Source organism: Pygocentrus nattereri, chromosome 28 (genome assembly GCF_015220715.1).
Source record: "Pygocentrus nattereri isolate fPygNat1 chromosome 28, fPygNat1.pri, whole genome shotgun sequence".
In the NCBI taxonomy this organism is placed as follows: Eukaryota; Metazoa; Chordata; class Actinopteri; order Characiformes; family Serrasalmidae; genus Pygocentrus; species Pygocentrus nattereri.
In genome coordinates this window covers 4,560,922-4,584,121 of record NC_051238.1, presented here as the reverse complement: position 1 = coordinate 4,584,121, position 23,200 = coordinate 4,560,922, and the positions used below count along the sequence as shown (strand labels likewise).

General features: G+C 40.7%; 1 protein-coding gene across 1 annotated transcript in view; it reads left to right on the top strand.

The window, feature by feature from the left end:
* Positions 1-23,200, top strand: part of rnf220b (ring finger protein 220b) — an 86,633-nt gene that overhangs the window by 4,077 nt on the left and 59,356 nt on the right. The window contains exon 2 of the mRNA XM_037535927.1: positions 7,606-8,243. Coding sequence (XP_037391824.1) covers positions 7,613-8,243 — 631 coding nt within the window. The 5' untranslated portion in view covers positions 7,606-7,612. The remainder of the gene's footprint in view (positions 1-7,605; positions 8,244-23,200) is intronic.

The window sequence follows — 23,200 nt, the reverse complement described above, 5'->3', positions numbered from 1 at the left end:
TTTGCTGTGTTAGTTGTTTTGTGTTAGTTTTTGCTGTGTTTTGTGTTAGTTTTGCTGTGTTTTATGGAGTTTTGCTGTGTTAGTTGTTTTGTGTTAGTTTTGCTGTGTTTTGTGTTAGTTTTGCTGTGTTAGTTGTTTTGTGTTAGTTTTGCTGTGTTAGTTGTTTTGTGTTAGTTTTTGCTGTGTTTTGTGTTAGTTTTGCTGTGTTTTATGGAGTTTTGCTGTGTTAGTTGTTTTGTGTTAGTTTTGCTGTGTTTTGTGTTAGTTTTGCTGTGTTAGTTGTTTTGTGTTAGTTTTTGCTGTGTTTTGTGTTAGTTTTGCTGTGTTTTCTGTTAGTTTTGCTGTGTTTTGTGTTAGTTTTGCTGTGTTTTCTGTTAGTTTTGTTGTGTTTTATGTTAGTTTTGCTGTGTTAGTTGTTTTCTGTTAGTTTTGCTGTGTTTTGTGTTAGTTTTGCAGTGTTTTCTGTTAGTTTTGTTGTGTTTTATGTTACTTTTGCTGTGTTAGTTGTTTTCTGTTAGTTTTGCTATGTATTGTGTTAGTTTTGCTGTGTTAGTTGTTTTGTGTTAGTTTTGCTGTGTTTTGTGTTGCTGTGTTTTGTTTTAGTTTGTTGTGTTTTGCTGTGTTTTATGTTTGCTTTTTGTGTTAGTTGTTTTGTGTTAGTTTTGCTGTGTTTTATCTTTGTTAGTTTTGTTGTGTTTTGTTGTGTTTATGTTTGTTTTGCTGTGTTAGTTGTTTTGTGTTAGTTTTGCTGTGTTTTGTGTTAGTTTTGCTGTGTTAGTTGTTTTGTGTTAGTTTTGCTGTGTTTTATATTAGTTTTTTCTGTGTTAGTAGTTTTGTGTTAGTTTTGCTGTGTTTTGTGTTAGTTTTGCTGTTTTATATTAGTTTTGCTGTTTTATATTAGTTTTGCTGTGTTTTATGTTAGTTTTGCTGTGTTAGTTGTTTTGTGTTAGTTTTGCTGTGTTTTGTGTTAGTTTTGCTGTGTTTTATGTTAGTTTTGCTGTGTTAGTTGTTTTCTGTTAGTTTTGCTATGTTTTGTGTTAGTTTTGCTGTGTTAGTTGTTTTGTGTTAGTTTTGCTGTGTTTTGTGTTAGTTTTGCTGTGTTAGTTGTTTTGTGTTAGTTTTGCTGTGTTTTGTGTTGCTGTGTTTTGTTTTAGTTTGTTGTGTTTTGCTGTGTTTTATGTTTGCTTTTTGTGTTAGTTGTTTTGTGTTAGTTTTGCTGTGTTTTATCTTTGTTAGTTTTGTTGTGTTTTGCTGTGTTTATGTTTGTTTTGCTGTATTAGTTGTTTTGTGTTAGTTTTGCTGTGTTTTGTGTTAGTTTTGCTGTGTTAGTTGTTTTGTGTTAGTTTTGCTGTGTTTTATATTAGTTTTTTCTGTTAGTAGTTTTGTGTTAGTTTTGCTGTGTTTTGTGTTAGTTTTGCTGTGTTTTATATTAGTTTTGTTGTGTTAGTTGTTTTGTGCTAGTTTTGCTGTGTTTTATGTATGTTTTGTTGTGTTTTGCTGTGTTATTTGCTTTGTGTTAGTTTTGCTGTGTTTTATATTAGTTTTTTTCTGCGTTAGTAGTTTTGTGTTAGTTTTGCTGTGTTTTATATTAGTTTTGCTGTGTTGGTTGTTTTGTGTTAGTTTTGCTGTGTTTTGCTGTGTTTATGTTTGTTTTGTTGTGTAAGTTGTTTTGTGTTAGTTTTGCTGTGTTTTGTGTTAGGTTTGCTGTTTTAGTTTTTTTGTGTTAGTTTTGCTGTGTTTTGCTGTGGTTTGAGATTGTTTTGTATTAGTTTTGCTGTGTTTCATGTATGTTTTGTTGTGTTTTGCTGTTTTAGTTGTTTTATATTAGTTTTGCTGTGTTGGTTGTTTTGTGTTAGTTTTGCTGTGTCTTGTGTAAGTTTTGCTGTGTTTTGCTGTGTTTTATGTTTGTTTTGTTGTGTTAGCTGTTTTGTGTTAGTTTTGCTGTGTTTTGTGTATGTTTTGCTGTGTTAGTTGTTTTGTGTTAGTTTTGCTGTGTTTTATATTAGTTTTGCTGTGTTAGTTGTTTTGTGTTAGTTTTGCTGTTTTGTGTTAGTTTTGTTGTGTTTTACTGTGTTTTATGTTTGTTTTGTTGTGTTAGTTGTTTTGTGGTGGTTTTGCAGTGTTTTATGATTGTTTTTTTTGTGTTTTGCTGTGGTTTGAGATTGTTTTGTATTAGTTTAGCTAGTTAGTTTTGTTGTGTTAGTTGTTTTGTGTTACTTTTGCTGTGTTTTGTCTTAGTTTTGCTGTGTTAGTTGATTTGTGTTAGTTTTGCTGTGTTTTATATTAGTTTAGCTGTGTTAGTTGCTTTGTGTTAGTTTTGCTGTTTTCTGTTAGTTTTGCTGTGTTTTGTGTTAGTTTTGCTGTGTTAGTTGTTTTGTGTTAGTTTTGCTGTGTTTTATGTTAGTTTTGCTGTGTTTATTTGTTTTGTTGTGTTAGTTGTTTTGTGTTAGTTTTGCTGTGTTTTGTGTTAGTTTTGCTGTTATTTTTTATTAGTTTTGCTGTGTTTTGTGTTAGTTTTGCTGTTTTAGTTGTTTTGTGTTTGTTTTGCTGTGTTTTATGTTTGTTTTATTGTGTTTTGCTGTGTTTTATGTTTGTTTCGTTGTGTTTTGCTGTGTTTTATGTTTGTTTTGTTGTGTTTTGCTGTGTTAGTTATTTTGTGTTAGTTTTGCTGTGTTTTGTTGTGTTTTGCTGTGTTTTGTTGTGTTTTGCTGTGTTTTATGCTTGTTTTGTTGTGTTGTGCTGTGGTGTTGTGGTTTGTTTTGCTGTGTTTTGTTTTAGTTGTGCTGTGTGTTGTCTGTTCAATGCACTTTGTTGTCAGTTTTTTCATGTTGTGTTTTGTTTTACTTGGTTGTTTTATATATATATATATATATAAATCAGACAGACAGAAAGACAGACAGATAGGAAGATAGATAGACAGTATTGTGCAAAAGTTTAGACACCTGAGAAACTTGGATTTAAAAAGCTGTTCATCTGGGCAGGATAGATAATGTTAGCAATGTTACAATAAATAAATATTATTAATTCCATAAGAAATGATTTTACATGTCATGGTTTTGATTTAACCAATAACCAGCCCCAGTACCAAGCAATGAAATCAGATGTGCTGCTTATAGAAATGAAAAAAGGTGCTTTTTGTTTTTGATACAGTACAAGGATCTATGCTATTTTTTGCAAAGGCTATATATATATATATATATATATATATATATATATATATATATATATATATGTGTGTGTGTGTGTGTGTGTGTGTGTGTGTGTGTGTGTGTGTGTATCCCGCTGCTATCAGAATAAAACCTTGTATCTCCATTTTTTAAGTTTTTGACATAATTTGAAAATGCATTCTATCCTTTATATTGTATGTAAAGGTCATGATAAATAGACCAAAAGAAATGACCCAAAATCCATCCATCCATCCATCCATTAGCTTCCGCTTCTCCGGGGTTCGGGTCGCGGGGGCAGCATCCTAAGCAATGAGGCCCAGACCTCCCTTTCCCCAGCCACTTCCACTAGCTCTCCAAGGGGGATTCCGAGGCGCTCCCAGGCCAGCTGGGCGATATAGTCACACCAGCGTGTCCTGGGTCTTCCCCGGGGTCTCCTCCCAGGTGGACTTGCCTGTGACACCTCCCGAGGGAGGCGTCCAGGAGGCATCCTAACCAGATGCCTGAACCACCTCAGCTGACTCCTCTCGATGTGAAGAAGCAGCGGCTCTACTCCGAGTCCCTCCCGGATGACCGAACTTCTCACTCTATCTCTAAGGGAGAGCCCAGACACCCTGCGGAGGAAACTCATTTCGGCCGCTTGTATTCGCGATCTTATTCTTTCGGTCATTACCCAAAGCTCATGACCATAGGTGAGGGTGGGAACGTAGATCGACCGGTAAATCGAGAGCCTTGCCTTATGGCTTAGCTCTTTCTTTACCACAACAGACCGGTAAAGAGCCCGCATCACTGCTGACCCAGCACCAATCCGCCTGTCAATCTCCCGCTCCCTTGTACCATCCCTCGTGAACAAGACCCCGAGATACTTGAACTCCTCCACTTGAGGCAAGAGCCTATCCCCGACCCAGAGAGGGCTCTCCACCCTTTTCCGCCTGAGAACCATGGTCTCGGATTTGGAGGTACTGATTCTCATCCCGGCCGCTTCACACTCGGCTGCAAACCGATCCAGCGAAAGCTGAAGTTCGCGGCCTGATGTCCCCAATAGGACCACATCATCTGCAAACAGCAGCGATGTGACCCTGAGGTCACCAAACCGGACACCCTCCATCCCCTGACTGCGCCTAGAAATTCTATCCATAAAAATTATGAATAGAATCGGTGACAAAGGGCAGCCCTGACGGAGTCCAACTCTCACTGGGAACAAGTCTGACTTACTGCCGGCCATGCGAACCAAACTCCTGCTATGTTTGTACAGGGCCTGAATGGCTCGTAGCAAAGAGCCATGTACCCCGTACTCCCGAAGCACCTCCCACAGAATACTCTGGGGAACACAGTCGAATGCCTTCTCCAGATCCACAAAGCACATGTGGACTGGTTGGGCAAACTCCCATGAACCCTCCAGAATCCTGGAGAGGGTGAAGAGTTGGTCCAGTGTTCCACGACCAGGACGGAACCCGCACTGTTCCTCCTGGATCCGAGGTTCGACTATAAGCCAGACTCTCTTCTCCAGTACCCCTGCATAGACCTTGCCAGGGAGGCTGAGGAGTGTGATTCCCCTGTAGTTGGAACACACCCTCCGGTCACCTTTTTTAAAAAGAGGCACCACCACCCCAGTCTGCCAATCCAGGGGCACCGCCCCCGATGTCCACGCAATGTTGAAAAGGCGTGTCAGCCAAGACAGCCCCACAACATCCAGAGCCTTGAGGAACTCAGGGCGGATCTCATCCACCCCTGGAGCCTTGCCACCAAGGAGCTTCTAAACTACCTTAGCGACTTCGGCCTCAGTAATGGACAAGCCTATTCCCATGTCCCCAGACTCAGCCTCCTCACTGGAGAACGTGTCGGTGGGATTGAGAAGGTCCTCAAAGTATTCCTTCCACCGCCCAATGACGTCTTCTGTCGAAGTCAGCAGCACACCATCTCCACTATATACAGTGCTAGTGGCACACTGCTTTCCCCTTCTGAGTCGCCTGACGGTTTGCCAGAATCTTTTCGGAGCCGACTTAAAGTCAGTTTCCAAGGCCTCACCAAACTCCTCCCATACACGGGTTTTTGCCTTGGCGACAACTGAAGCTGCAGATCGCTTGGCCTGTCGATACCTGCCAGCTGCCTCTGGTGTCCCACAGGCCAACCATGCCCGGTAGGACTCCTTCTTCAGCTTGACGGCATCTCTCACCTGGGGTGTCCACCACCGGGTTCGAGGATTACCGCCCCGACAGGCACCAACTACCTTACGGCCACAGCTACAGTCAGCCGCTTCAGCAATGGAGGAACGGAACATGGCCCATTCTGAGTCAATGTCCCCCACCTCCCCCGATATCTGGTCAAAGTTCTGACGGAGGTGTGAGTTGAAGATCACTCTGACAGGTTCTTCTGCCAGACGTTCCCAGCAAACCCTCACTATGCGTTTGGGCTTGCCTGGTCTGACCGGCATCTTCCCCCACCACCTGATCCAACTCACCACCAGGTGATGATCAGTTGACAGCTCAGCTCCTCTCTTTACCCGAGTGTCCAAAACACATAGCCGCAAGTCCGATGACACGACTACAAAGTCAATCATTGAACTGCGGCCTAGGGTGTCCTGGTGCCATGTGCACTTATGGACATCCTTGTGTTCAAACATGGTGTTCGTGATGGACAAACTGTGGTTTGCGCAGAAGTCCAAAAACTGAACACCACTCGGGTTCAGATCAGAGAGGCCATTCCTCCCAATCACACCCCTCCAGGTCTCACTGTCATTGCCCATGTGAGCGTTGAAGTCCCCCAGTAGGACAATAGAGTCTCCAGGAGGAGCACTTTCAAGCACCCTTCCCATGGACTCTAAGAAGGCTGGGTACTCTGAACTGCTGTTCGGTGCATAAGCACAGACAACAGTCAGGACCCGTTCCCCAACCCGAAGGCGTAGGGAAGCTACCCTCTCGTCCACCGGAGAAAACCCCAACATACAGGCACCGAGTCGAGGGGCTATGAGAAAGCCCACACCTGCCCGCCGCCTCTCACCATGGGCAACTCCAGAAAAGAATAAAGTCCAGCCCCTCTCAAGGAGATTGGACCCAGAGCCCAAGCTGTGTGTTGAGGTGAGCCCGACTATATCTAGCCGGTATCTCTCAACCTCGCGCACCAACTCAGGCTCCTTCCCCGCCAGTGAGGTAACGTTCCAAGTTCCAAAAGCCAGTTTCAGCAACCGAGGATCAGAACGCCAAGGCCCACGCCTTCGGGCCACACGCAAACCCCTCCACCACGATAAGGTGGTGATCCATGGAGAGGATGACCCAAAATGACTTGGAAAAAATTCTGGTTCCATTGACATACAGTGGGGCAAAAAAGTATTTACTCAGCCACTGATTGTGCAAGTTCTCCAACTTAGAAAGTTGAGAGAGGTCTGTAATTTTCATCATAGCTACACTTCAACTATGAGAGACAAAATGAGAAAAAAAAAATTCAGGAAATCACATTGTAGGATGTTTAAAGAATTTTTTTGTAAATTATGGTGGAAAATAAGTATTTGGTCAATAACAAAAGTTCAACTCAGTACTTTGTAACATAACCTTTGTTATGTTTGTTGGCAAAGAGGTCGAACGTTTCCTGCAAGTCTTCACCAGGTTTGCACACACTGTAGCTGGCATTTTGGCCCATTCTTCCTGCAGATCTCCTCTAGAGCAGTGATGTTTTGGGGCTGTCGCTGGGCAACACGGACTTTCAACTCCCTCTACAAATTTTCTATGGGGTTGAGGTCTGGAGACTGAGCCCCAGAGCCGATAGCACATGACTGAGGTGTCCTTGAGCAAGACACCCAACCCCCAACTGCTCACCGGGCACTGCGGATAGGGCTGCCCACCATTCCGGGCAAGTGTGCCCCTAGTGTGTGTGTACTCACTAGTGTGTATGTGGTGTTTCACTTCATGGATGGGTTAAATACGGAGGTGAAATTTCCCCATTATGGGACTAATAAGGGTCACTAATTTAATCTAAATGGAATCAGAGTGGTTTGATGTGAAATGCTCTAAATGCCTCTAAAAGCTCCCTCACAGAAAATTAGTACATGTAATGGTTTTGACTGCACTGTCTGATGTCCGAGACACTGTTTCATGATAGGTTTTAGAAGATTTTTACTTTTTTATGTGTATTTAACTTTAAAATGCATGCAGGGTGTAGCCATAATCGTCAAAGAGATCTTATTTTTCCAGGTTTTCCATTATTTTCCATTATCAACATTCCATATAAACTCAGAAGACCTGTGTAGGTTCTCTGGTGGTTCTGGAAGGTTAATAAAATGTTCTATGTTTGTGTTGTAGTCACGGCGACCCCTGGTTCCCATCACCACCACTGTAAAGCAACCAAAACACTCTGAATCACTCGATTTACATCTCACACACTGGATTATGCAGAAATTTCAATTTAGAAAAACTGATGTTTTCCCCCTCAAATCTCTTTTTCCTAGGACAGGAATGGACCTCCATCGGACGGCCTTCAAGATGGAGAGCTCCTCCTATATGCCGAGTCCTCTGGCGTCTCCCGCTCTAATGGTCCTGGCTTCCACCGCTGAAGCTGGTAGAGATGCCTCCGTCCCGTGCCAACCTCCACGACCCTTTGGAGTCCCCGTCACTCTGGAGAAAGACATTCACCTCCCATTCCCTGCCGGCTCCTACACGTTCACCTCCATGTACCACCGCCAGGGAGGCTTTGCACCTCGAGACTTTCCCACATCCCTCCTTCATCTCCATCCTCAGTTTGCACCAGCTAACCTGGACTGCTCTCCGCTGGGTGTCCTCTCTCACGGAGGTGTGGGCGCCTTCAGGCCCTTCTCTTCTCCGGGAGAGGAGCGAGACGGTGGGGGGTACCAGTCGGCCTTTCTTCCAGCCAAGCGTCTGAAGGGCTGCCTGGAGCCAGAAGCTTCTCCTCACCTGCGCTACACAGACATGGAGGGCAAGGAGTTTGACTTTGCAGTGGCCCGCATCCCCTCGGGGTCTCCTAGTGCTCTGAAGGCTGCGGAGGATGCTGGGAAGAAGCTGTTTGGGGTGTCTGGGCTGCTCGTGGACACAGAGGCCTCTTGTAGCCCTGAGGAACAGAAGGAGAGATGTAAGTGTCCTTCACTGGTCCTTTTATTCGGGTTAGCAGTCACTGTAGTCTGCTTTGCAGTGACCTCACTGTGATAGTTTAGCACTGCTTGCAGGCCTGGTTGGGTAAATTTAAAGGGTTTTGTTTCATGTTCCAAAATCATGTATATGTCTAGGGTTTTTACTGGACACTCTCAGAAATAAATGTACTAAACTGTCACTGGAGCAGTTCCCCTCTTTTCACTGGGGTGGGACCCTCAAGGGTCCATCTCAGTACCTTCAGTCAGGGATCATAACTGAACCCTCATCCACTGAAATTATCTGTTCTAAGCTGTACTGACTCCACTCACCCCGCCTCGCCTCCAGGCTTTTATTCTACTGCTCTGTTTTAAGGCATTCGGTTATGAAAAGGTACAAATACCAACTTTTCACCTGGAAAAACTGATTTAAGGAGCTCAATCCAAACATTTACACTGTTTGTGTGTCAAAGAACGAAAATGTACCTGAGCAGAAGCTTCGTTTCTAACAGTGTGGAATAAGCTAGTATTGGACACATCTGTAATACAATAACAAAAATTATTATCAGCGTATTGCTGTAGAATTGCAAATCGTCCCTGACAGAGAACAGCATGGACCTTTCTCGTAAAAGAGTAAAATGGTGAAACTAGGCCTAAAAATCACTCACTTAGAAAACAAACTTGAGCTGATACGAAAAAGAAATACTTGCAAAGTCTATAATCAATAAAAACAGCCAGAAAATGAACAAAAATGGACTTTTCTTTTCTTTAGTTAATATCCTGCAGTGTTTGGAGTCTGTTTTCGGAACAAACCAGTGTTTTTGGTGTTTTAGGTGTCTCACCTACAGTCATATGCCAAAGTTTGGGCACCCCTCGTCAAGTTACGTATTTCTTTTTGATTTTCTAATTCAAAAAAATAACTGAACTCATCCTCTACAGAGACACATTTCTACACGTTTTAATCCACAATTACTGTTCATGTGCTGAATTTAACACACTGGGAAAAAAAAAACAAAATTTAGCCTGTTACATTTGATATGTAGGGCTTTTTTCTATTTAACATTCAAAAAGAGGCATTTTTTGCTGTAGTTCTTTTTTACACCTAATGGTTAGGAGTTTGCGCTGGTCAGGCCCACTGTTGAGATTTAACCCTCTTCTACAAAAGCAGCTGCCCATGGATACTGTAGTCCACTGAAATGACATGTTCTAAGCTGTACTGACTCCACTCACCCCGCCTCGCCTCCAGGCTTTTATTCTACTGCTCTGTTTTAAGGCATTCGGTTATGAAAAGGTACAAATACCAACTTTTCACCTGGAAAAACTGATTTAAGGAGCTCAATCCAAACATTTACACTGTTTGTGTGTCAAAGAACGAAAATGTACCTGAGCAGAAGCTTCGTTTCTAACAGTGTGGAATAAGCTAGTATTGGACACATCTGTAATACAATAACAAAAATTATTATCAGCGTATTGCTGTAGAATTGCAAATCGTCCCTGACAGAGAACAGCATGGACCTTTCTCGTAAAAGAGTAAAATGGTGAAACTAGGCCTAAAAATCACTCACTTAGAAAACAAACTTGAGCTGATACGAAAAAGAAATACTTGCAAAGTCTATAATCAATAAAAACAGCCAGAAAATGAACAAAAATGGACTTTTCTTTTCTTTAGTTAATATCCTGCAGTGTTTGGAGTCTGTTTTCGGAACAAACCAGTGTTTTTGGTGTTTTAGGTGTCTCACCTACAGTCATATGCCAAAGTTTGGGCACCCCTCGTCAAGTTACGTATTTCTTTTTGATTTTCTAATTCAAAAAAATAACTGAACTCATCCTCTACAGAGACACATTTCTACACGTTTTAATCCACAATTACTGTTCATGTGCTGAATTTAACACACTGGGAAAAAAAAAACAAAATTTAGCCTGTTACATTTGATATGTAGGGCTTTTTTCTATTTAACATTCAAAAAGAGGCATTTTTTGCTGTAGTTCTTTTTTACACCTAATGGTTAGGAGTTTGCGCTGGTCAGGCCCACTGTTGAGATTTAACCCTCTTCTACAAAAGCAGCTGCCCATGGATACTGTAGTCCACTGAAATGACATGTTCTAAGCTGTACTGACTCCACACACCCCGTCTCGTCTCCAGGCTTTGTATGTTATTGTTGTGTTTTAAAAGATGAAGTATTGAAAAAGCACAAATATGAACTTTTCACCTGGAAAAACTTATTTAAGGTTCGCAACTGGACCGTAAAGCCGCTGCGGTACCTCTGAGGGAACATTTACATTGTTTATACCTTGATGAACGAAAAAAAATGGACCAGCACAGAACCTTTATTTCTAACAGTGTATAATGCTAACTTTTAAATCTTTTCATTCGTCTTGCATTTATCCCCTGAGGTCCACTAATGATATTTGTTTTATGGGCCAAAAACAATCCTAAATCATTCTTACGTGACCCTTTTCCAGCCACATAAGTAAACTGGCTGTTTTTGTTACTGTGCTTTAAGGGATGCTGGAAGTGGTGGGTGCTGAGGGCTACACAGACTGAGGTTCTCAGAGGGAAAGTGTGTGCAGATAAAGAGGCCAGTTCAAAACCCTAAAACAACCTAACACTTATCAACAATCTGATTGGCTGCCACTTTTTAATTAGCATAAATATGATACGTCAGTTATGTGTATATGAGGTCGTCTCTCGCCTCATCGTTGTGTTGGCTTCTTTCTGACGTCGTGATTCACATCACATATATCCCTGTGTGCCTTTAGGACTGATATATATGGATGAACTACAGCGATCAGGCAGAACATTCTGACCACCTTGTTTCTACGTTCATTGTCCATTTGATCAGCTCCACTTACTGTATAGCTACACTTTGTAGTTCTATAGTTACAGACTGTAGTCCATCTGTTTCTCTGCATTAGGAGTTTGCTTGTGTTGCGCTGTTCAGGCCCGCTGCTGAGATATACCCCTTTTATATAAGAACATCTGCCCCTGGATACATGCAGAACCAGTAGTCCTTGAAGTTACATTGTGCCCCTATTTTCATGCAAGAGAAAAGATAATAAATTCATACAAATAATACCTGTGGGAAAGGTATTTAAAAAGCCCCCACCCCCCCGTCCAAGCACACAGCAAGTGCTGCCCTCAAGTCCTCCTCAGAGGTTTCTACTCACAACTGAGGAGGCTGTAAATATGATTTATTTATGCCCAAGTAGGTTTTGGTCAGGAACATGATAGGTACACTGGAAATAGGGTTTTTAGTGTACTTTGTTTTTCTCTCATTACACAGTGTCTGTCTATTTTGCATGACTACAATGAAAGGATGCTTATGAGTAATGATTGTATACTGTTTGAAGCATCAAATAATATGTGCTTATATCCAGCGGTGGACAGTAACTGAGTAACTGAGTAACTGAGTAACTGAGTAAATGTAATGAGTTTCTGTACTTTAGTATTTTTTGGTGTATCTGTACTGAAGTTTCTCCGTTCTGGGCGTCTTTTTCCTTTCACTCCACTACATTTCGAGGTCTAATATCCGACTTTTTCCTCCTACATTCTGAGAAATCTGTCGTTCCTTTTGGTTTCTGTGTGTATAAAAACGTAACATGTCAAAACGAAAGAAGCGCAAAGCCAGAGCACCAATCAGGGCCCAGCGGTCACTTTGTTTAGAGCTGGTTTTGACCTGTTGGTCATACCGACCCAGTGCAGCACGCGGTTCAACGTCAGCGCAGCAGCGTAAAACTTTGGGAGAGTCTGTTCAACATAAATGATGAACTAACCTAACTTTGTGTAAATAGAGCTCAATATAGAAATATGTCCACATATGCAGTCGAGACTGACGCGGCTTTTTTCTGAATTTCTACAAACACCATTTCATTTTATAGTAAATGAGTTTGGGCTGGTTTATGTTTATGAACAGACGCCTACAGATCAACATAGTAAAGGAGCTCATCTGTGATCCTGAGTTTAAAGCCAGTTTTTATTCAACTTAAACTTGGAACTAAGTTGTAAATAAATCTGAAACTGAAACTTTGCTTGTGTGTAAAAAGTGATTTCAGAGCCACTCGGTTCTCCCTGATGGAAACTGTTTACCTTCAGTGTTTTGTGCGTCTGATCATTTTAATAGACGTCAGCGTCACTAATTAATGACGTTCTATTAAAAGACTGGTTTACCAAGAGAGACGCTGGAGGACTTTCACCTGAAATGAGTTCATGAAGCCAGTCTGGTTATAAAAATGATAACAGGACATCAGAGCCAGAATTACTCTTTTAGTACTTTTACTTTATACTTAAGTACATTTGAAGGGAAATACTTTAGTACTTTTACTCAAGTGGAGGTCTAAAGGGAGGAACTTCTACTTTTATTGGAGTAACATTTTACCTTGAGTATCTACTTTAACTCAAGTACATGGTTTGTGTACTTCGTCCACCTCTGCTTATATTTGTATTTTTGCATGTGGATGATTTTAAGTCTGCAGTGCATATTTTTATTCCAAACAAGCAAGACAAATTTGCTTTTTTGTTATGCGGGAGATGATCATGAGATTAATAATAGAGATGATGGCAGTAGATCATCCATCACCAATGCTAATAACTAATAATGTTGGCAGTAGATAAATACTGGCCTTTCAGTAGAGGCCTGAATGAAACTGAGGCCTGAATGTGCCCCTGCAACTGAGACCCAGCCAGCTCCGACTGGTACTGTTAAATTTGAAACCCAAACTCGAACTTAACCAAGCAAACAAGATGAGTTATCGCAAATACTTTTACAGAGCTTTGCTTTGTTACTAAGCATGTAGGTTGAGAGGCATATGAGTTGAAAATGTCATGCTGCTCTCTCACAAATAAAGGTACTAAACTGTCACTGGGTCAGTTCCCCTCTTGTCCCTGGGGTGGGACCCTCAAGGCTCCATCTCAGTACCTTTAGTCAGGGATCATAACTGAACCCTAATCCACTGAAATGATCTGTTCTAAGCTGGACTGCCTCCACTCACCCCGCCTCGCCTCCAGGCTTTTACTCTACTGTTCTGTTTTAAAACATTCGGTTATGAAAAGGAACAAATACCAACTTTTCACCTAGAAAAACTGATTTAAGGAGCTCAATTGGACCTTAACCCACTGCTGTAGCTTTGACGGAACATTTACACTGTTTGGATCTTGAAGAATGAAAAACGTACCTCTGTAATGAGAGAAAAACAGTAAACTAAAAACACTATTTCCAGTGCGCCCATCATGTTTCTGACCGACGTGTGTCTGCTGAGTATCTGAAATACAACCAGTTTATCAACAGCTCCCTTTGACAATTGAAAATTTGGCTTAATTGAAAATTGAGTTCCCTTCTAGCAAACATGATACCGTGGTGCTGTTCATGTGCGCTCAACTCATAAATACAACATTTCCAACACTACTTATAGGCGATAAAAGCCTAAAAGGATCATTGAAGGTTCAAAGTTCCAAACACGTTTCACTCTTCAAACTTTTTGGGACACATTTACTTTAAAATAATGGCATCTAAATCCTCACCATGTGGCCATGAGGGCCAGAGATAAAATAAGGCTCCACACCCACAGGCTGAAACTCTCCAGGTGTGTCCCAATTCAAGGGCTGCATCCTTCGGTGGGATGCGGTCTATGAAGGCTGCATAGTCCTGCGAAAGCTGAACTAACATGAGACATTCCGCTCTATGGCGGATTTCCTGTTAGCATCACAGCATTGCTGTTCCCACCCTCAAATGCAGCCTCTAAAGGATGCAGCCCTTGAATTGGGACATAGCTTATGTGTTTTGGGAATGATGTGAAGTGTGGTATAGCACTTTTTCAATAAAACAAAAAGACTTTCAAACCAAACAAACAAACAAACAAAAATGTAAAGATTATTTACACAAGTATAAATGTAGGAGGTTAAGGTTTGGGACAATATAAAGTACCATATAAATCATTTTGTACGTATTTTGCTAATCACTATCTCAATTAATTCCTAGAGTTTAAATATAACCCCATTTCCAAAAAGTTGTGAGGTTGTGCAAAATGTAAATGACAATAAATTGCAATGATGTGCAAATCATTTAAACCCCATATTTCATTGAAAATAGTACAATGACAACATTTCAAATTTTGAAACTGAGAAATGTTATTGTTTTCTGAAAAATATATGCCCATTTTGAATTTGATGCCAACAACACGATCCAAAAGATTTGGGACAGAGGCCTGTTTACCACATCACCTCTTCTATTAACAACACTCTGTAAGTGTGTGGGGACTGAGGAGACACTGCTGTAGTTTTGAAAGTGAAATGTTTTTCATTCTTTAGCATCCAGACTCTTTTAAGTTGGAGAAATGTTGCTGTAATGCATGCAGAATGTGGTTTTACATTGTCTTGCTGAAATAATCAAGGCCTTCCCTGAAAAAGACGTCGTCGGGATGGCAGCATGTGCTGCTCCAAAACCTGAATATATCGTTCAGCATTAATGGTGCATTCACAGATGTGCACATCACCCATGCCATGTGCATCATGAATACTGGCTTTTGAACTGTGCACTGATAACAAGCTGAGTGGTCTTTAGCCCGGAGGACACAGTGTCCATGATTTCCATAAAGAATTTCAAATGTTGATTCGTTGGACCGCAGGACGCTTTTCCACTTCCCCTCAGTCCATTTTAAATGAGCTCAGGCCCAGAGAAGGCGGCAGCGTTTCTGGATCCTGTTTATATTTGGTTTCTTCTTTGTGTTTTAGAGTTTTAACTTACATTTGTGGATGCAGTGATGAACTGTGTTCACAGACAGTGGTTTTCAGAAGTGTTTCTGAGCCCATGCAGTGATTTCCACTGCAGAGTCAGGTCTGTTTTTAACGCAGTGCCGTCTGAGGGCCCAAAGATCACAGCCAGCAAATATTGGTTTTTGACCTTGTCCCTCATATACAGAGATTTTTCTATGTACTGTAAATGATGAAAAGCTAAAGTTCTTTGCTATTTTATGTTGAGAGATTGTTATTCTTGAATTGTTGCACTATTTGTCCACACAGTCGTTCATAGAGTGGTGAACCCTTCCTCATCTTTGCCTCTGAAAGACTCCAGCTTTCTGAGATGATTTTTATATCCAATCATGTTACTGACCCGTTGTCAATCAACCACCAGATGTTTTTTTGGCATTACACAACTTTACCAGCCTTTTGTTGCCCCCCGTCCCAGCTTTTTTGTAAAGTATTACTGGCACCAAATTCAAAATGAGCATATAGTTTTCCAATAAACAATACAATGTCTCACTTTCAACATTTGATATGTTGTCTTTGTAATATTGTCAATTCAATATAGGGTTTAAATGATTTGCACATCATTACATTTTGTTTGGATTTACATTTTGCACAGCGTCCCAACTTTTCAGGCCAGTAGATCATAACAGAATCCTTGTAAATATATCTATCATGTAAATATCTTGGTCCTGAATACTTTAAAAGTTTTTACAGCTTGAGGTTTGATCTAACTCAGTAGAATGGTCCATAAATGAATGACTGAAGGTGTCAGTCTATTGGCATGCAAGTCCATCTCCATCTGGAAAACAAGGACAAGTTTTTAAGACGCCTAAACTCACAGATCAGATTGGCCTTCATGAAACAGGGCCTTGCAAACAAGGCAGTTGTGAATTAGTGAGTTGAGGGCTTGGTTTGCTCCGCCGAGTTTTACCGCAGAGCATGTCACGTCTCCTGTCTTGTGGTTCAAAGACTGCAGGCCTCTTTGTACCTGGTAGGGATGGTTTTGTTTTAACTTCATCCCAGCCTTCTTAGAGCTGAGGCTGTAAAAGCCTGGGCCTAATTCGGTTTGCGTGGGCGTCAGCGTGCTAGCCTGTTAGCCTAGTGTACGCTTGTTTGAGCAGTTTTAATGAAATATCTTCTTTTTTCTATGTAGATTCGGCCGCTAAAAGTAGCCCATCCCTGCTAGCTCGGCTGCGGTATCATGAATACGAGGCTCCATTTCACGAACACATCACAAGATGAAAAAGGCGGAAAATCCACAAATCATCGCGAGACAACTTGTCAGCGATAACGAGCGGGAGAGGCTGCCGGGGTTTTTTTTCGCCCCCGTGCCATCCATTCTGATTTGTTGACAAATGAGTGGGAGGGACTGTCAATCCTGGCTGCTCATTACTTCGATCCGTAATTGGCTGCCGCGGCCAGGTTTGGGCGGGAAAGAGACGTCAGGATAGCTTGGCTTGCGACTTGAAAGCGGCTAAGCTAGTTGTGAGGGGATGTTCTGAGACGAATGCCGTTGAAAAAAATAATGATTGACACAGATACAGGTGAGAGAAAGAGGCTTCGGGAAAGATCCAGACATCAAGGCTGAAGAGGTGAAGCAGCTCGGAGTGAAAAGTTTGGATTGGGATTGTTTACCTCAGTTAGCATACGCGGCTTTAGCCCTACTCTGCTAGGAGTGACGCTGGTAGAAGACTGGGTGGCTTGGCCTACACATATGTCATTACTTAGTTTGTTTGTGGAGGCAGAGTCGGGAGAAGAGAAACTTATTTGCTTTTTACTGTTAGGACATTGAAGGTCCTGCTCAAGCTAGGCAGTTTCTGCAACTACGGAGACTTTTATTTTAGAATCTTAGATATATGCTCACACTTTTAGCACTGAGAATATTCATGAGTGTCATAATGAATTTTTAGTTACTCAGTGTAACCCATACAGAAATCTGATATACCACAAGATATGGATTTCAAATACAAGACATATATTAGCATAAATGGATTTCCCATATATCCAACTTATATTGGTCACATATGGTCACACACACAAACACACACACACACACACACACACTATATATATATATATACCAATCAGGCATAACATTATGACCTGTTCCTATACTCCTATATATATAGGTGCACCTTGTAGTTCTACAGTTACAGACAATATATAAACAGATGGACTACAGTCTATAATGGTAACTGTATGTAACTATATATATATATATATATATATATATATATATATATATATATATATATATTATATGTAACTGTGTATGTGTGTGTATGTATATATACATATATATATATATATATATATATATATATATATATATAAAGCATTAATCATGTGGCGTATGGATGGCATGTACTACTCATATATATTAGCTGCATGTTATGTAACACATTTGTTTTGTTGCTTGTTTGTTGATGGTGTTTTTAATTTAGATTTTTGCCTTAACATGTCAGGACATGTGCATATATTTTGTATTACATACCTGAACTCTTTATGAAATATGGGTATATATGTCCATATAGCAGATTTCTATAGTGGAATGAACTAAAATGCTCATTATGCTATCCATTAATTTATTAATCAAATTTCAGGCCGCTAGTTTTGTCCCACACTTCATTCTTTTCAATCTTCAAATGCATAAAAAGACATTACCGAATTACAAAATTACACATTTTCTAATAAAAACTGCACTGTTTGAATGTTAAATCGCATCATTCATAAATATTGTTATTAGTCAGCCATGTCTGTACCACATTTACATGTCCTGACCAACCGGCCCAAATTCTGTTTCTTACAATACCATGCAAACCTACTTTTGAAAGAAAGACAAGTTAGCCGAAGAGCACGTAGACAAATCTATGGCAAAACTAATATAGGCATTCCTGGCAGTGGTAGACAAAGTACACAAACCATGTACTTGAGTTAAAGTAGAGACACCCAAGGTAAAATGTTCCTCCAGTAAAAGTAGAATGTTCCTCCCTTTAGACCTCCACTTGAGTAAAAGTACTAAAGTATTTCCTTCAAATGTACTTAACTATAAAGTAAAAGTACTAAAAGAGTAATTCTGGCTCTGATGTCCTGTTATCATTTTTATAACCAGACTGGCTTCATGAACTCATTTCAGGTGAAAGTCCTCCAGCGTCTCTCTTGGTAAACCAGTCTTTTAATAGAACGTCATTAATTAGTGACGCTGACGTCTATTAAAATGATCAGAAGCACAAAACACTGAAGGTAAACAGGTTCCATCAGGGAGAACCGAGTGGCTCTGAAATCACTTTTTACACACAAGCAAAGTTTCAGTTTCAGATTTATTTACAACTTAGTTCCAAGTTTAAGTTGAATAAAAACTGGCTTTAAACTCAGGATCACAGATGAGCTCCTTTACTATGTTGATCTGTAGGCGTCTGTTCATAAACATAAACCAGCCCAAACTCATTTACTATAAAATGAAATGGTGTTTGTAGAAATTCAGAAAAAAGCCGCGTCAGTCTCGACTGCATATGTGGACATATTTCTATATTGTGCTCTATTTACACAAAGTTAGGTTAGTTCATCATTTATGTTGAACAGACTCTCCCAAAGTTTTACGCTGCTGCGCTGACGTTGAACCGCGTGCTGCACTGGGTCGGTATGACCAACAGGTCAAAACCAGCTCTAAACAAAGTGACCGCTGGGCCCTGATTGGTGCTCTGGCTTTGCGCTTCTTTCGTTTTGACATGTTACGTTTTTATACACACAGAAACCAAAAGGAACGACAGATTTCTCAGAATGTAGGAGGAAAAAGTCGGATATTAGACTCTGAAATGTAGTGGAGTGAAAGGAAAAAGTCGCCCAGAACGGAGAAACTTCAGTACAGATACACCAAAAATACTAAAGTACAGAAACTAATTACATTTACTCAGTTACTCAGTTACTGTCCACCACTGGTTCCTGGATTCACAAAATAGCAAAGTTTCATATTCAGAATTTTCTGCACATTGCAAAAAAAAAATCAGCTCAACTTAAAATTATATTGTTTCACAGCTTTTCTGGAATTACCTCAGCTGGAGGACATTCACTCACTCAAACTTCTTAGTTTCATTCTCCAAACTCTTTTGAACTTCTTTAGTTTTTCATCTTAGATAGGTATCAGTTTATATATATATAATATGAAAATAGAATAAATCTATAAAAATTAAAACTTAAATGTGTTGGCTCATGGCTGATTACCTGAATAAAAAATGTTATAAATATTGAGATAAAATGTCAATTTTAGTCCAACAAGGCCTCAGGTATACTTTCATAGCTTGTTTTAAACTTAGCTTTAAATTATTTGTGACTTAAAACAACAAACTTGTAAGTTTAAACCCCCCAGTGCTGCCACAGCCATCCGTAAGTGGGAGCCCAAGCGGGGAAAAGTCTGGTGGGACTATTCCCAGTGGTGGAAAATATTCTCAGACTATTTGGAGACACAGGGTGAAAAACAAATTCTTATTGTTTTCCTAACAGAAATGCAGAACTAAAAATGTAGTTTAACTTTTGATTAAACTAAGAAGAAAGAGTAGAATGAACTCTCATGCCCTCAAGTTAAGTTGTCTCAAAAAAGCAGTGTAATAAGTTACCATATAATTTGAAGTTTAGCTGAATTTTCATTTTTATACAGTGTAGTGTAGAGTTGACTTCTAAAACAATTTCATTTTCACGTTAAATTGAAATGTATTAGCAGTTGTCGGCTAAGGCAGATGTAACAAGCCAAACCATTTATATTGAAAAATAGTGAAAATGTCTATGGCATTATTACCGCAACAGCTGAGAGGGTTGAAATGACAGATGGAATTAACTGTAGAGACAAATTTTATTTTAAATGATATGCAATTTTATATTGCTCATTGCTTTTATCACAGATGCTCATTTTTGTTGAGGTCTATTTTCTGAAAATTTGGACAGCCAGAAGTCACGGGTGTTCTGAAGTTTGGGTTCATGTCACGGCGATGTTGTCTGATCTGCACAGCCTCATAAACGTCATCTCATGTTTACGTTCGGTATCATCAAACTGAGTATTATCATTTGTTTTATGTCTGACCTTCAGGCCGCGACTTGGACCACTGTGTTATTTCAGTGCTCGTCTCTCACAACGTTCAAAAGTACAGAGTATCCCAGCAGCTGTTCAAACAGATCCTGTTTTTTTAATTCTGTTTCAAAAGGGCAGATGTCTTCGCTCGGCCGCATCGTGTTTATTTTCCTTCGGGAGGTATTTAAAACTTTTCGGTCGAGGCCTGATGAAAGAGACAGTAAGAGAACGTGGGCAAAGCTGGACTTCATGCCCTGCTGATCTCCAGACAGAGCGAGCTAGCGCTTCACTTCATCTGTCTCTGACTCGCTCTTTCTGTCTCTGTCTCTCTCTCTCTGACTCGCTCTTTCTGTCTCTGTCTCTCTCTGTCTCTGACTCGCTCTTTCTGTATCTGTCTATGTCTCTCTCTCTCTGACTCACTCTTTCTGTCTCTGTCTCTCTCTCTCTGACTCGCTCTTTCTGTCTCTGTCTCTCTCTCTCTGACTCGCTCTTTCTGTCTCTGTCTCTGTGTCTCTCTCTCTCTGACTCGCTCTTTCTGTCTCTGTCTCTGTGCCTCTCTCTCTGACTCACTCTTTCTCTCTGTCTCGGTCTGTCTCTCTCTGACTCGCTCTTTCTGTCTCTTTCTCTGTGTGTCTCTCTCTCTGACTTGCTCTTTCTCTCTGTCTCGGTCTCTCTCTGACTCGCTCTTTCTCTCTGTTTCTCTCTCTGACTTGCTCTTTCTCTCTGTCTTTCTCTCTCTCTGACTCACTCTTTCTCTGTCTCTATTTCTCTGACTCACACTTTCTCTCTGTCTCTCTCTCTCTCTCTGACTCGCTCTTTCTCTCTCTCTATCTCTGACTCGCTCTTTCTCTCTGTCTCTCTCTCTCTGACTCTCTTTTTCTCTCTGTCTCTCTCTCTCTCTGACTCGCTCTTTCTCTCTGTCTCTCTCTTTCTGACTCGCTCTTTCTCTCTCTCTATCTCTGACTCGCTCTTTCTCTCTGTCTCTCTCTCTCTGACTCTCTTTTTCTCTCTGTCTCTCTCTCTCTCTGACTCGCTCTTTCTCTCTGTCTCTCTCTTTCTGACTCGCTCTTTCTCTCTCTCTATCTCTGACTCGCTCTTTCTCTCTGTCTCTCTCTCTCTGACTCTCTTTTTCTCTCTGTCTCTCTCTCTCTCTGACTCGCTCTTTCTCTCTGTCTCTCTCTCTCTCTGACTCGTTTTCTCTCTCTCTCTCTGACTCTCTTTTTCTCTCTGTCTATCGCTCCCTCACTCTCTCTCTCTTTCTGTCTTTCTCTCTCTCTCTCTCTCTATCTTTGCCTCTCTGACCAACACTCTTCTAGTCTGTTTGATAATAATCAATATGTGCATCAGAACGCTGAACCATGTCTGAGCACAATCCACTTCTCAGGTGTTGAGATGTAAACAGTGTCATTCAGAGTGATTTGGTAACTTTCTGTGAGGGAGCTTTTAGAGGTGGACGTCTGGTTCCTATCACCACCACTATGAACAGTTCTGACTCTGGAAGTTTCTCTAGAACAGAGCATTTCACACCAAACCGCTCTGAACCGCTTTGTTTACATCTAAATCATTTAAATACACAGAAAATGTGACAAACTGGTGGAATTCCCCTTTAACCTGTCCCACCTATAACATAAGAATAAGATATTTTTTATGTTACACTGAATAAAAGGCCATAATGATAAGCCTGGGAATTTAACGGGTTAACCCAAGATTCATTGCTCTGAAAATTGTGCACAATGAAATCATGACCCATATGAGACCGTCCTGCTCCTGAGCTAACTGGTCATTTGGTGTCCTGTTCAGACTCAGGATGCTTTAAATCACCCCTGTTGTTCTGATCTCCTCTGTAGAGGTTTTATTGTCAGTGCTGGTGGACTGAGCAGGGATGACACTCACTATTGTCAACGTTATTTGTTTCTTCCCGTACATCCTGTGTTATCTATGGTCCCACAGGTGGTCTTGAATGAGGGGGACCATTTGAAAGGAGGAAAAGACAAGGCTGTATATTATCTTGTGTTTGAGAATGGTATCAACACATGTCCCGATCATCTGATACAAAAAGCTAAACAAAAACAAAATGAATGTCCAGTTCTGTGTCTCCGAATATTTATGAGGAAAAGTGATTGGACAGGGTGAGTCAGGCTAATTAAAGGTGTCGATGAGGGACAAAAGGAGGTGTTTATGAGCCACAGATGGCAGTCGTGGATAATGGTGATGGATTATGGGTCCTACGGACAGAGTGCCATCAGCTATCAACTTATGAGAAAATGAGCAATCCTGCCATAGACTTAAGCCCTATTGCAGGTTGTGCAATGTACAATACTGTGCAAATGTCAGAGACCAAAATTATTACTGTCGGACTGTAAAACTACACACTGCAGATTCATACTGGATTAAAATCACTCCACAATTATTACAGTCAGACTGTAAAACTACACACACTGCAGATTCATACTGGATTAAAATCACTCCACAATTATTACCATCAGACTGTAAAACTACACACGCTGCAGATTCATACTGGATTAAAATCACTCCACAATTATTACAGTCAGACTGTAAAACTACACACTGCAGATTCATACTGGATTAAAATCACTCCACAATTATTACCGTCAGACTGTAAAACTACACACTGCAGATTCATACTGGATTAAAATCACTCCACAATTATTACCGTCAGACTGTAAATCTACACACACTGCAGATTCATACTGGGTTAAAATTACTCCACAATTATTACAGTCAGACTGTAAAACTACACACACTGCAGATTCATACTGGATTAAAATCACTCCACAATTATTACAGTCAGACTGTAAAACTACACACTGCAGATTCATACTGGATTAAAATCACTCCACAATTATTACAGTCAGACCGTAAAACTACACACACTGCAGATTCATACTGGATTAAAATCACTCCACAATTATTACAGTCAGACTGTAAAACTACACACACTGCAGATTCATACTGGATTAAAATCACTCCACAATTATTACAGTCAGACTGTAAAACTACACACGCTGCAGATTCATACTGGATTAAAATCACTCCACAATTATTACAGTCAGACTGTAAAACTACACACACTGCAGATTCATACTGGATTAAAATCACTCCACAATTATTACAGTCAGACTGTAAAACTACACACA